Source organism: Thermobia domestica, chromosome 11 (genome assembly GCF_964235325.1).
Source record: "Thermobia domestica chromosome 11, izTheDome1.hap1.1, whole genome shotgun sequence".
In the NCBI taxonomy this organism is placed as follows: Eukaryota; Metazoa; Arthropoda; class Insecta; order Zygentoma; family Lepismatidae; genus Thermobia; species Thermobia domestica.
The window spans coordinates 31,015,123-31,031,224 of NC_137464.1; the positions used below are offsets into that span (position 1 = coordinate 31,015,123).

Genomic DNA, 16,102 nt, shown 5'->3' on the forward strand with positions numbered 1-16,102 from the left:
GGGGTACGCTACACAGAACTTTTTTTTTCTGTATGGTTGTGTTACGTGTATTCTCCCTATCTAAAATCGCTAGTTTTTCGCCCATAAAAAAGATGACACAATCAATCGTCCTGGGGCTTCGAAATGTGAATTCTGTGTAACAAAATACATCGAATCTATACCCTGGAGTACGCTACACAGATCTTTTTTTTTTTTTTTTTTTGTATGGCTGTGTTACGTGTATTTTCCCTATTCAGAATCGCTCAAGTTTTTCGCCTATAAAGAAAAGTGACACGCTCAGTCGCCCTGGGGTTTCGAAATTTGGTTTCTGTGTAACAAAATACATCGAATCCATACCCTGTGGTACGCTACACAGAACTTCTTTTTTCTGTATGGTTGTGTTACGTGTATTCTCCCTATCTAAAATCGCTAGTTTTTCGTCCATAAAAAAGATGACACAGTCAATCGTCCTGGGGCTTCGAAATGTGGATTCTGTGTAACAAAATACATCGAACCCTTACCCTGGGGTACGCTACACAGAACTTTTATTGTTTGTGTGTGCGGCTGTGTAATCACTCACTTCCATTAATCATTTTGTCTCCTTTAGCTTAATAAATATAACCATGAGACGTTAAATGATAGGTTTCAGTGCACTGTTTCCTATGTTGCTCCTAATTTCCATCTGTACGTACATTCATAGCTTAATGATATAGGTATATAGTTTCATATAATTGAAATGAATAAAATAAACTAGAACTCTCTTAAAGAACAAATAGTTATAGAAATTCAAAAACAAGTAAATATTTCCATAACTGTTAACAGTTTCTCTGTGAACATGTTCATGGCTTTATTGTACAATTTGATATAATTGATATTGTTTATTTCAGGAGGTGGAAACCCTGAAGAAGGCGAGAATATTGAAGTTGTGGAATGGACTTTAGAAGATGCGCGGGATTATTTGAAGAAAAAGGACGTTTGCAGCCCAGCAGGCCTTCTCTTTGGCCTGTCGTGGTTTTTCCTAAATAAAGCTAATTCATGAGAACTCTTTTATTTATATATATATATATATATATATATATATATATATATATATATATATATATATAAGAGGTATAGTTTATTATATTTATTACTAAGAATGAATTAGATACAGCTACTAGTGCTGCTTTAAACAGGACATAATAATAAAGGGTAGAGATAAAGTTTGGAAAGAAGTTGATCACGTCTCATATGGTTAGCCTTTACATCCACAGCCGGAGGCGCAGAAATGCTAATTGAAGGGGGGGGGGGGGCTACAAAGAGAACTGTAAGCAGTTGTAACAACAAGTGAAATATATATATATATAGAATTACTGATGATATACAGGATAAGACGTCTGTTCAAACAATTATACATATTCTTCTTAATGATGATATACTTTTCCACAATTGGTGCTTGGGGTCCCGGGTTCGATCTCAACCCCCGCCAAGTGAACTTTGTGGTGGACAAATACCGTGTGTGTGGGTTTCCTCGGGGTTTTCCCGTTTCCTCCCACTTTCTTCATTACATCATTTTATTCATTACTCATCATAACCGTCTCCTTTAGCCTCACCGGCATAACCGTGGGACGAAAAACTCAAAGATTTCATTTTTTTTTTTCAAAATTGTTGTCTTATAATTGTTGTACTCTGTCATAGAAATTGTTTTAAATATTCAGTATGAAGTCATTAGTTTTGTTTGTCTAGGTGCAAGGGTTGTTGAACGAAAAGTCAATCCTAAGTTATACATTAATCATGACAGCTTAGACAGGATCAAGGAGTCAATACCCCTTCATCGAAGTTAAGGTGCGCAATGTACCCATGAATCTTGTTCCAGCGCCACTGTGTACGTGATCTTTCCGTAAATCAAATACACAGGGAAATTTGGCCGAGTTTCAGTTTCATGAAAATGGTAATATTTTGATTATTTATCGTCATGTGAACATGAAACAAAATTGATGTACTTACAATTCGATCAGGGGCAAGTATCATACATGGTGACCAGTGAGTTGGTGCCGTAGATCCGTGATTTAAAAAAAATAAAATAAAATAAATAGAAATAAAAATTAAGATGCCCATTTCTTCGGTTTGCTATCACTGCTGTATGGGAGATTATGAGGAAATAGAAATCCAAGCCGAAATCCCTTAGGGACAAGAAGGTTTTGAATTGTGCACATACTGTGAATAAGAGAATGTTTTTGGGCGACTGTTGTTTATGAGATTATGAATGCTTTGAGAAAAGGTTGGGAGCATTAATTTATGCACTTTGTCATTTAATATCTTGCTTCTTAAAGTCTACATAGCCTAGAAATGATATATATCGGTTTGTATCAGGTTGGTGCAAACTTAATTAAACGCCGTAATGAATGAAATGGTGGAATGAAGAAAGTGGGAGGAAACGGGAGAACCCCGAGAAAACCCACGCACACGGTGTTTGTGCACCACAAAGTTCACTTGGCGGGGTCTGGGATCGAACCCGGGACCCCAAACACCCCTCTACCACTGAGCCACCGCGGCCCCTAGGTTTCAAATGGAAAATTCAACATTCTTTACAAACGAAGTCGGCTCAGAATTTGGTCTGTATCGCCTGTATTTAGTATTCACGTGTGAACTAACAGTAGCCAAACTTATAATAGGAGTTGAAGGAGTTGTGATGCAAAGAGCTGTACTCGGGGTATCAACCAGGTAATGTGTACTTGTGCAGCTCCCGAAATGTTGCACGAAGTCACATCTGGAACTTGTCTTCAGTCATACGCTTGCTCTTCTCGTTACGCCGTGTGCTTCCGTGTATCGATTCGCAGAAAGTGGTTCTAGCCTTCCGAACGTCTTTACCAAGTAAACCCTCTACCTTATAAGGAGATGGTACCGTGTACAGCAGATATGATTAGTGGTTGATGCCCTATTATTTCGGTATTTAGGAAACAACTTTAATAATATTGCACTCAAGCATACTGTGTTAACGGGTGTTACGTTGTTGATAACATTTAACAGCTGCAGATATGTAAATGTCACTTCACTATTATTCTATACTTGTCATATGACATCAAACGCTTAACTTGTCCTTCCGCCTATCGTGAATCCTCGAGAATGCTTTTTGTACTTTGTGTTAAAAAAAATCAATTTTCTTTGTCTTAGAAGCATTTTTTCTATACATGTATGTGATAGAGCGGAATGAGGCATCCTGGACATCTTATAAATTATGAGTGTTATTGAATAAAGTTACAGCTACTAACCAAATATTGTTTCTCTACAGAGGAAAAAAAAGGTACAAAATGTTGAAAACAGAAAGTTAAATTATATATTAGCCTACGGAAATGGCAGGGATACGTAAAGTTAGTATAGATGCATCTAAAGATAAAATCCTAAGTTGCGGAAGGTACGATGGCTCAGTGGTAAAGCGTTCACCCCCTGGTACGAAGGGTCCGTCGTTCAAGTCCTGGCAGTACGACTTTGTTGCAGACAACATGATGTCAGTGTGGTTTCTCGGTGTTTTCCCGTTCCTCCCAAATTCACTTAATACAGGTTCTTTCATAGTCATTATTCGTATTCATTAATCAACCGTTCACTTTAGCTTACAGGGCATAACTGTAGGACGTAAAAATAAAGAATTCAACGGCATAACAGTGAGACGTGAAACTTAAGTGCCCTACTATTTGCGTAGTTGGACAGAGAAAAAGTTAAGGGACCATCAGCTGAAAACTCTCAATTAAAAAGCAGTGAATGATGACTATTTAGTAACAATCTTACTAGATTCTCAAAACAAAGAATGATTTTGTTGCTTATGAAAGAAACTAAATAGTTGCTGTAGGCGTATTGTAACAGGACGTACTTAACTATGTGTTAACTAAAAGCAAAAGACATGATGATGCGCGTTTGGATACGATTCTCAATTTGGTGTACGATTTTCGGTATTGATTCAAAACCGTGATGTAATAAGTGAACTATCGTATATTTGTGAATGCAAGAAAGTCCCCCTCCTCCTTCAACTTGATGCCCAAAAATATGGAGACATTTTGTTTTCGCTGCATATAATGTGAAGTTTTTCTTTACTGAATAGAATGACAAGCTTTCATTAAGTTCTAAGTGTACACTCTTTCTTTCTACCGCTGTAGCTTTAGAATATTTGGAGATCTAGTGGACTCTTCCGGTGAGGAAGACTAAGGGAGGTCTTGTTTGATTGATTCTTAGTAGAGTTTTATAGTAAGTTCTGAAAATATACTCCTCAATACGTGCTTTAGATGTATTGTTTTGTAATCCTTTGTTTTTTTTAAAAAGGAATTTTGGATTGAGAAGTACAGAATAATTAAATTAAGAGGTAGCGATCTGTGGTCTAGAAACCCAGAAATAACAGAAATGTGGGACTCAATAATAATCACATATCACCCCTTCCAAAAAAGGATTTAAAAAAATAATTTGTTATGCCCCAGAATTTAGTTCAGATGTATAATTTTATAGTGATTGTACGTGTTATCACAACTATACAGTAGGCGATCTTTAATCCGGCAAGTTCCACACCACAGGCTTGTCAGATTACCAATTTTGCTGGATTATCTAACGTCAATATACTGTAATTTTAACGGAAAAACCAAAGATAAATCACTCTGGGTAAAAGTGCAAACGATTAGAACATTATTTTGTATGTTTACACACATTGTCTATGTATAGAGAACACTCATTGCAACATATGTAGGGTGCCTTCCATTTCAATTCAGGCAGAGCATGTACCATCACCTCTCAGATATTGTTGAAACTTTTTTTTATAGCAACTAGACATGTTTTTAAGAGACCCATATTTTTTTGTTTTGTCGAAAAAAATTTTCCCGCCAAGTAATGGGCCATCAAAGACGGGGAGTACAATTTATGAATTGTAGAAGACATGGAAAATGGTCAACTTCGGAGCCTCACCATTCGGCTATGGAGACAGGTAGAGTTATAATTCTTGTTGTGGTATGTACATAGGAATATAAATAAACTATTTTTTATTATAGTTTGGTTTGCGCATGCGTACCTTTTTGTACATCAATTAACAAATGAACGTCAATTTATCTGAAAAGTCAAAGTTTGCGAATTTTTTCGAGCACTTCCGGTTCGAATTTTAAAATTCTGTTTTCACGGTTGGTAAGACCTAGTTACCCGCTTTCCAAAATTGTATCGCTTCTGTGTGCAACCGTTTTGTCGCAAAAAATTCGAGAAATTTAAAATTTTCAAAAATCGCCATTTTTGGGCGCCATTTTCTCGAAAACACCATTTTTTAAAATTCTGAAATTTTGTCAGATGGTTCAACTTTACATGAATAATAAACACACCAAATACCTTTCTCGACCAATGCTTCATGAATTAACTGCAGCCTTTTAAAGTTAGCGAAGTTTCGTTAACTTTGATGTCACAGTTAACAACACTGGGAACAATAAAAGTGCAATGATTTAATGATGTTTGTGGTTCACATTCATTAAATGAAGAATAAAAGGTTTTCTTGACTGTTTTATTTATTTATATCAAAAAGGCTCTCAAAAATAGTAAAATGAGCCTCCCACTACTCCTCCGTTTCTTAAACCGAAGTAATCTGAGGTGGAAATTACGATTACGAAACACACAAATTTTAAGTTTACTTGAAATGGCCATCCAATAAATTCTGATGATCTATAAAAAACCTGAACTATTACCTCAGTATGATTTGGAATGCTCCAGACAAAGTCTCAATTAAGTGCGATGTCATTACAGTAATTGAAAAAAAAAAAAAAAAAATACGAAAGTTAAAAAAATCGAAACGTTTTCTTACGCGCTTCAAAGAAATTTACTGACTTTTTGAACAGAATAATCCCAGCGTAAGAAAGGGTCACTCGGAATTTTATAATATTCGACTAAGTGTGTCAGTCCGCAGCCTGCGAGGGAAGTGTGTGTGTGTGTGTGTGTATTGTGCAAATTTTAAGTTAGCTGCTACTGCGTTGCTACAAATCAAAGGTGCAGCCTGTATTGAAGCTGTCATGAGTGACCTATTTCCTTTAGTAGTATGATCCGTAGAAAATGACTACTGTCTTCTTCAAGAATGTGGTGAATGTTCTGGAGTGGAAGGAATAAGTGTGGAGTCTTTAATTATTGATCCTGATGAAGATGAGTGTTACGTATGCCATATGGGAGAATAATGATCTCGTTAAAAACTGTGCCACTTTCTGTTTTCGTATCGTACATTGCTGGTTTAACTGTAAGAATTGTAATTCATGACTACATCAAGAAAATCCAAAGAGAATTAATTGCTACCGAAAAGCACCGTATAAAATTTCAAGATACAAATTCTATTTTACTTCATGTGGACTTCGTTGAAAACTGGACTGTTATTCTGCAAAGTGAAATTCAGAGTTATCACCGAAATATGAAACAACTGACAGTTTTGTTGTAATAAACGACGATAAAACACACGATTCGGCTCATGTACTCATAGTCATAGACAAGATTCTAAAAATACTCGAAGAAAAGCGAAAATATATTTTACAGAAAAAGGTTTGAATACGTGAAAATAGGTGTCTACAATTTCCCAAACCGTGTCAGTGATTTCTGATGGTGCTGCATCCCACTTTAAAAATCGCTTTCAGATGTTCGAGATGCAGACAGGTCCGATAAAGCAGTGTTTTTGGAGTGAAACCGGCCATGCAAGGGTCTCTGCGACGGTATTGGGCGGAGGTGGTGTAAAGAATGTGGCAACGCGGCATAACCTTAGGCTAAAACAGATTCACAGTATTAAAACCGCAGAAGAAAAAATGAAATGAAATCTTTAAGTTTTACGTCCCATGTTTATGCCGGTTAGGATAAAGGAGACGGTGATTATTAGAAATGAATGAAATGGTGGAATGCAGAAAGTGGGAGGAAACGGGATAACCCCGAGAAAACCTACGAGCACGGTGTTTGTCCACCATAAAACTCACGGCGCGAGCTGGGATCGAACCAGGGACCCCAAGCACCGGAAGTGAACGCTCTACCACTGACTCACCGCGTCCCCACTAAAACCGCAGAAGAATTCGTGAGTATAGTGCAAGTACAAACTCCGGGTATTACTCTCGTTTTGTTGCCTGGAACTGAATTCGACGACTTCCGGAAGAAAAAAAGGGAAAGTATGCGACCGGTAACTGGTATTCAACGAAGTCATCTTTGGCTTTCGGAAAATTGCGAAGTTTTTATGGCAGTAACGGGTCACCATGAACTAACTTCATGCTTCCCCCAAAATCGAACTTCTGCAATTCAAAGTGTAGATTTAAGAAATCTGCAAAAGGATCTTTTGTTACATACATATATCTATGGTAACCAGTGGTGCGTAGCAGAAATATGAATAAATCACGAATTATTTGAAGTGTTGTTTATGCTTCCACATGGACCTTCAGCAAGATACAGGTTTCCAGAAGAGCATGAAAGAAGTGAAAACAAGTGTTTTGTGACTATCGACAATGTGCTACGCAGGAGTGGATCCAGGACGGACTTCTGGGGGGGTGGGTTGTAATACTGCTACTTAGAGCTACTTTTAAGAGCTCCAAACTCTGGGATGGGTTTTATTTATGTATAAAATAAGAAAGTTTCTTCTTCTAGGGGGGGAATCGTCCCCCTAGATCCACTCCTGGATGAGTTGTAAGTGAACCAACACCTATTGGAGCACCTGCACGGTTACATGCCATTAGCGAAGAAGACACCAACCAAGCAAATGATTGGTCCATGTAATTAAAAAAAAAATCAGTGAAATTTTGTTTCCGAAGACCATTTTAAGTAAGTGAACTTGAAATCTGTGTTTTTCGTAATCGTAATTTCCACCTCAGATTATTTCGGTTTAAGAAAACGGAGTAGTAGTGGGAGCCTTATTTTACTATTTCTGAGAGCCTTTTTGATAAAAAAAAAAATAAAAAATAAAAAAATAAATAATAATAATAATAATAATAATAATAATAATAATAATAAATAAATAAATAAAACAGTCAAGAAAACCTTTTATTCTTCATTTAATGAATGTGAACCACAAACATCATCAAATCATTGCACTTTTATTGTTCCCAGTGTTGTTAACTGTGACATCAAAGTTAACAAAACTTTGCTAACTTTAAAAGGCTGCAGTTAATTCATGAAGCATTGGTCGAGAAAGGTATTTGGTGTGTTTATTATTCATGTAAAGTTGAACCATCTGACAAAATTTCAGAATTTTAAAAAAATGGTGTTTTCGAGACAATGGCGCCCAAAAATGGCGATTTTTGAAAATTTTAAATTTCTCGAATTTTTTGCGACAAAACGGTTGCACACAGAAGCGATACAATTTTGGAAAGCGGGTAACTAGGTCTTACCAACCGTGAAAACAGAATTTTAAAATTCGAACCGGAAGTGCTCGAAAAAATCCGCAAACTTTGACTTTTCAGATAAATTGACGTTCATTTGTTAATTGATGTACAAAAAGATACGCATGCGCAAACCAAACTATAATAAAAAATAGTTTATTTATATTCCTATGTACATACCACAACAAGAATTATAACTCTACCTGTCTCCATAGCCGAATGGTGAGGCTCCGAAGTTGACCATTTTCCATGTCTTCTACAATTCATAAATTGTACTCCCCGTCTTTGATGGCCCATTACTTGGCGGGAAAATTTATTTCGACAAAACAAAAATATGGGTGTCTTAAAAACATGTCTAGTTGCTATAAAAAGAGTTTCAACAATATCTGAGATGGTGATGATACTTTATTATTATTATTATTATTATTACCTGAGTTGAAATGGAAGGCACCGTGGAGAATATAAATGTCCCTCTTCTTCACAAACATTTCTTCATTTATTATATCAAATTGTCGAGGTAGTTTTTGATGTATAATGAGAGTCATACTCGTGAGGGCTTCGAAAATATTTTACAGTACAGTATACTATATGAACACAGTTGTAATATTGTGCAAACGTAATATGTAGGCTTCAGATTGTAGGTTGGATCCTATTTTATTTCTGGAATGGCGAAATTTTTAGTTAATGGCGCAATTTCTTGTTTCCTTTACATTTTAAGTTGTTATGAAGAAAAATATAATAATTTTCTAGAACCCAAAATGTTCTAATTTGAGGGTTAGGACCTAAAATAAACTAAATTACCTTGATATATATATATATATATATATATATATATATATATATAACGCACGAAATATCAATCGTTTTCGACAATCAACAAGTTTTCAACAATACAATAACAAGACTTCCTCTACGTGACATGTTTCTCTGTAGTTTGTTGTGGGTTGAGGTGAATAAGGACATCTTATTTCGCGCAGTTAGATCTAAAGGATCAAGTTCTTCGTGGAGACAATGTTCGGAAAAACAGTTCTGCAGAACCCATAGGAAATAGCCAGTACAAATACATCTGTTACATGTTGTGTTACGCAGTTTTTTGGCATTTATAGGAATTTTGACAGACGATAGAAAAAGATTCACATCAGAGAACCTTACTAAATATTTTGTTCAGTGCCACTCCAGAAAGTGAAGTGATTCCTCTCATTGTGCTATTTACTTGTAGATAGTCATCATAAATATTGAACAAACTAAGAACCCTGGAAGTTTAGTGACGCGACCTGGCGGTCATGGTCAACAAATACCAGAATTTACCTGAGAGAAACGCTAACCGGATTATAGAATATACCAAACAGTAGAATGCCGGATTAAAGAGTGCATTCTGTATTACGTTATTTCAGCTCGTTATATATATATATATATATAGATAGATATAGATATAGATAGATAGATAGATAAAATTTATTTCTTTATTAAATTGTGGCTGTTTTCTTTCAGGTTTTTGAATTGTTTAGTGGTGGAGTCACTCTAAAAAATATTGTATGGCTGTGATCTACATGCTAATGTATACATTGAGCAAATATATAGATTATTGCAGAAATACATATACAGACATGTATGTAGGTATTTGAAGGACTGGCATTCATGAGTGCAAGTCTATATAAGAAATCCACAATTTTTTTAACATATTGTTTTATTGGAACTTGTCTTGGTTAGATATTTGTGATTGTTGTTTATAGTACTTAAGGTATAAGATGGTCAATTATCTGAAGTGCTAGAAGTTTTCTCACAATAATTACAATAATAGTGTGTCATCCTTGTAAAATATTATGGAAGGTATTCTGCCAACACTACCTCCAATATTACGGTCTTCGTCGTAAAATAAAAATAATCGCCTGTAATGTGTAACAGCTATGGTAGTGCAAATCTGATCCCACACAGAATTTGTCAAAGAATGAGGAATGTTGGTTTTTGTAGCCTCAGGTGCTAGTGAGATTTTAAAAGAGTGTCATATTACCTTGTTGTTTCACGGAATATCTTAACAGTTTTGGTAGGTCTTGAGGAAGAATTTGACCTCCCAGCGTAACGTTAGTCAATACAGCAGTTGAAATATCTTCTAATGATTTAATGTTCTACATCAATATAATCATCTTCTTCCTGTTTGTTTTCTCTTCCACCACACGTTGATCATTTCTCTCGGTAATAATTGTTTCTCCGGTAGTGTTCTAAGCAGTTTCTTTTCCATGTAAATAAACAGTATCGTTCTAGCGGAGTTCAGTAATACAAGAATCACTTAGTACAAGTACAATAAACACTCTACAAATCCGATTGTTTGAGTTACGTATATGTTTTAATAGAAATGATCACCAGGATATATTTTTGAGGATGCTTACTGTGTATTCCATTTGGTCTAAGCATTGAAAATATACTGTAAAAAAATCGTGTATGTACAGTGTCCTGTGTGCTAATAATTTATTCTGTCCTTTTATTCGATGTATTGTGTTTTTAGAGAGGAGTAAGTTTGGTTTAAACAAGAGTTTGGTGGATTTGGAGTAGCTTTCATGAGGAGTGGTGATTTGGTATAGTCAGAATTATAGTCAATTCAGAAGTGAGTGTATTAAAATAAAGGAGAAAAGATTTGATAGTTTGTAAAATGAATATGAGAAAATTCTTTGGATTAAGCCGCTTGAACTTTCAGATCAACCGTAAAGTACAATCAGGCCCGTAGCCAGTCCAAAAATGTGTGTGTGTGTGAGGGGGGAGGTAGAAGTTAGGGGCGGGATACAACCATATTCATTCCATATCCATTCATTTGCAAGCCTACCATGAAAATTTTAGAAGGGGCCAGTAAAAATTTAGAGGGCGGCTCCCCTAGACCCCCGTGGATACGGGCCTGAGTACAATGGATTTTGTGTTCTTCTCAAAGTAGTTATCCTTCATCCAATTTTTTACAGATCCCATAATCTCTCCCGGTAAATATAGGAGCTACCCCTCTTTTTCTTCTTATTCTTCATTATTATTATTATTATTATTATTATTATTATTATTATTATTATTATTATTATTATTATTATTATTATTATTACAAAAATTTTCGCATACAGAGAGGTAAACTCTTATGACTGAATCAAAAGATAAATTTACATGAAATTAGCTTGATTAAAAGTGAAGTTAACATCGAAAACGGTATACAATTCAGTAGTTTTGTTTGTAAATTTATATGTTCACTTGTGTCAGTGTGTGATATCACTTTTAAACAACGTAAATGAGAGAAGACTAAAATTATCTGTCATTTGTATGATAAACGTTCACTGCCTATTGACCAACATTTTGAACCGCATTCCTTTATCTGAATCCTGGGTCATGTAAGCAAAAAAATCAATAAGTGAAAGTTGAAAAGAATCTATTATAATAACATTTTTTTTAATACATTAAAGTTTATTAATCATTGTTAACCGAAAACTACTTTGTGGAATAAAATGAATATTATTTTTTAAGGTTGTATTTCATAACTTGGGATATATTTTCATTTTTTAAAAATGTTTGGAAATCCATCTCTGAAGAGGAGAGAAGTGAAAAGATTTTTTTTCTATTATTGCAAGTCTCTTTTAGAGTCGCTGGACATATAGGCACAAAATTTGGTATGTAGAGAAAAAGGTTGATACATAATACAGGAATATCTAATTAAATTGCACGGATTGAATACGGAGGGCACAGAGAGAGGGAGCGATAAAATATTGTCGCAGTAACACGTGGGGTGTTTGCTTGTTTATGCTATCGCAGTTGCATGTTGTGCCTTCAGGGAATGTCGAATGAAAACGAGCGCATTCTGACACTGAAAACAATGTCAGTAGTGTAGTGGTTTGCTACACTTCCATTCCGTTTTCGTGATGTTTGATGAAGTGATACATGGCCGCAAGGCATAGGGGATTGTCTTAGCAGCTTTTAATATCGTTAATGTAAATATATTTTTTTTAGTGAATGGCATGGTTGTTAAGCGATAGAGTGCCTGCTCATCTTGATTGCTAAAGAATTCTTGATCGATCGTAGTAGGGATGCGCACGAGTCGAGTCGTGTCGAGATTTAAGCCTGTCTCGACTCGGACAGTTTCTGTCTCAACTTGACTCGAATTCGAGACGGGGGCCGCGGTGGCTCAGTGGTAGAGCGTTCACCTCTGGTGCTTGGGGTCCCGGGTTCGATCCCAGCACCGGCCAAGTGAAGTTTGTGGTGGACAAACACGTGTGCGTAGGTTTCCTCGGGGTTCTCCCGTTTCCTCCCACTTTCTTCATTCCACCATTTCATTCATTACTCATCATCACCGTCTCCTTTAGCCTAACCGGCATAACCGTGGGACGTAAAACTCAAAGATTTATTTCATTTTTTCGAATTCGAGACGAGACGTGTCGAAATTCGAGTCGAGATAAAATATATGCACACATCAGCCAGACCATTATGACTACCTACTTAATTGTCATTATGTCCACCTTTGGCACGGATAACAACAGCGATGCATCTTGGCATGGACACAATGATCCTTGGTAGGTAGCTGGAGAGAGTTGGCACCACATGTGCACACACAGGTCATCTAATTCCCGTAAATTCGGGGAGGGGAGCGATGCGGTCTGATGTCACGTTCAATCACATCCCAGATGTGTTCGATTGGCTTCGGATCCGGCGAGTTGGGGGGCCAGCACATCATTTGGAACTCGCCCCTGTGTTCCTCGAACCACTCCATCACACTCCTGGCCTTGTGACATGGTGCATTATCTTGTCGAAAAATGCCACTACCTTTGGGAAACAAGGTCGTCATGAAGGGGTTTACGTAGTCTGCAACCAGTGTGCGATACGTCTCGGCCGTCATAGCTAAAAATTAAATCTTGATCTCGAAGTTAATGTGTTCTGTAGGTTTCCAAAGTAATAAATGCTGGAATTGGTTTCAAGGCTGGTTCTGAGTGAATACTTTCTTCAAAATAATATTAAAAATTATAGAAAGATTTTCGAGACATTCGAGTCGAGTCGAGATTTTTACGTGCAGTCTCGACTCTTTGAGTCGAGAAATACGTTTGTCTCAACTCATTTCGAATTTTATAAAATGTGTCTCGACTCTAATTCAAGTCGAGTGGAAATTCAAGACATGTCTCGACTCGTGCGCATCCCTAGATCTTAGTCAATATGAGCTTGTGCCTTTGTCTAGTTTTCCAATTTCTTCTTTTCTTTGTTAAAACAATTAAATGAGTAACTACATAACTACCCAGATTGTGTGGACCTGGGTATTAGGGAAAAAGACGTACTAGTCTGAACTAACATTATTGATTCTATTTCTTGGTTACCATCATTGCATGATTGTTTTGTATATGGAGTATCTGCACGCGAACAGCCGATCTACATATCTTCGTTTATGTACCGTTATTTTTTATTGATCATCATCTATCACCATTCACTTGCATTTGTATTCGTTTCATTTAACCTACAGGCCATAACCATGGAACGTTATAGATATAGTATTTATTCTAATATAAGCGCCATTGCCCCTAAATAACTTTTGTTGGTTTGAGAGTCCGTTTGTTATGGGGATACAAGGATGTTCTGTAAGATCACTACAGAAAATTCATACAATCCAACGGCTCTTCATTGGCTACAAATCAAGTGACTTCTTAAAAGCTTCTTTCCGGATAGAGTTTCCAGTAATACCTCTCACTTCCGAAAAATATTCCTGAATTTACGTGCCACATTACATTTATCGTTAAAATGAAGAAATAAGCTAAAATCAACAACAATAGAACAACGTCAAGGACAACAATAATTGAAAGGAGTCGACCGGTATTTTTGTCATTTGTCTAGAAGTTAGTCCTACATTAAAAAAAAAAGTATTCCAATAAATAGGTCTATTTTTTATATGTATACGAATACTCGGCAATATGAAGTAACGTGCACTGTTCATTTTAAGAGAACAGTGTGTAGTAAAAGAGCAAGTGTTAACGTCTTTCGGAGTACTTTCTAGTTTTCGGCACTTTTACTAACGTTCATTCTTTCTGGATCATTTTGAGAGTTGTTGAAGGTCTCTCTACAGAAGTACTTCACCAATCAACTAGTAGTAAGAGCTCCTTCGTGGCTAAGCGATTAGCGTACGCGCCTGTGGCGTGGGAAACCCGGGTTCGATTCCCGGCGGGAGCTCATGTGGTTCGTATTCCACGTTACTCAGTAGGTCCCGTCTCATATAGCCTCGCTGCTGAAAGGGACGTTAAACTTAAAATCAACTCAACTATTGTTTCACCGATTGTTGTGTGTATTCTGAAAGATAACATTAATCTATCAAAACAATTTTGAAAGAAAACTTAAATGATTACCAATGAATACTTTAATCTCCTATTTTGTCACACTTGTTAAACGTGTACTCATATTTCATTATTATTTTTCTAAAATTCATAGTACATTACAGACATTACATTAAATTGGTAACAGTTTTATGTATACATTCCCACCGTTTTAACTCTGACTCATTAAAACTTCCTCTAGAAAAGCTTAAAGATAATAATCGAAACCTAAAAAAGAGCAAAACCAATATGGGAATCCTATGTCGATAACAAGTAACTATTTTGATAACTATATGGGTCTTGATGTTTTTTTTTTTAAGTTCTACGTCTCACAATTATGTCCTGTATGCTAAAGGAGATGGATGCTTAATTAAAGAGGGAATGAGATTGTGAAAGAAAACTATGTCCACCATAAACTCATATGATCTGAGATCAAACCAGGAACCCTTCGCGCAAAAGTTGAGCGCTCTACCACTGAGCTACCATATTCCCTTGATATGTTTAAGTACTTGTATAACATGAATGTTACATTAATTTTTATAGTGGAAGTCTGTATATCAAACAACTAGATGACTTTTATCTAACAGTGGTAGACAGGTCTGCTTATATTACAAAAGATACTTGCTTCTTGTATTGTGTAAACCCTCTGTATTTTGTTTACATTAACTGTTGGCTAGCAAAAACAAAATGGGTGTATCTTTGGTAGCTTTTTGAACAATTGTAAAGACTCTGAAAATAGCAGCTATGTATCATTTACATGATTAAAACTGATTAGTAGTGCTTATTTTAATAAAACGCGATGTGTAATGAAGGGAAAAAGGATATAGTGTCTTCCTTGGTGAATTTTGTATTAATATTGTGGTAATGTAATAATACAGGGTTAGCATAAATGATTTATTCGTTTTGAAAAGGCTATGTTTTCAAAAGTATTACATGTACACACATGAAAAATATATGGAAAGAACACAAAATTTCCAAATATGTATTGTGTAGAGTTTGGTACCACCTCATTGGCACATCCTAGTTCGTGACTACGTGAACGATTAACTTCTGCATCGCTGGATTGGGTGTATTGGTGAGAATGATCTAGCTTTGTTGCCGTGGCCTCCCAGATCGCCTGATTTAACGCCCTGCGACGTCTTCCTGTAAGGGTACGAAAGAACCTTGTTTACATATCCCCATAACCGCAATCCTTAGTCGAGCTCAAAGAACGCATCAGTGCTGCAGTGCAGACAATTGACAAGACTATACTATAATGAACTGGAGTATCGTCTGGACATGTGTCGTGTTACCAAAGGGGCACATATTGAACATTTGTACAGGGTGTATAAACTTTGTGAGCTTGTGGTTCTTTTCATATATCTTTCATGTGTGCATGTGTAATACTTTTGAAAATATAGCATTTTCAAAATGAATTAATTATTTATGCTAGCCTTGTACGTTGAGTTGTTGTATATACCAATTCTCTTCCTTTAAATAGGGGGGCGCGGT

General features: G+C 36.2%; 1 protein-coding gene across 2 annotated transcripts in view; it reads left to right on the forward strand.

The window, feature by feature from the left end:
- LOC145664002 (uridine diphosphate glucose pyrophosphatase NUDT14-like) overlaps positions 1–14,854 on the forward strand; it is a 46,436-nt gene extending 31,582 nt beyond the window's left edge. The window contains exons 7-8 of one of the 2 annotated variants that reach the window (XR_014127311.1): positions 867–1,089; positions 9,795–14,854. Coding sequence is in view for 1 of the 2 variants with exons in the window: in XM_081730291.1 (XP_081586417.1) it covers positions 867–1,018 (152 nt within the window). In the remaining variant the exon portion in view is untranslated. Of the gene's footprint in view, positions 1–866 lie in introns of both variants that reach the window. The other variant, XM_081730291.1, reaches the window with a different exon arrangement.
- The last annotated feature ends 1,248 nt before the right edge of the window (positions 14,855–16,102 follow it).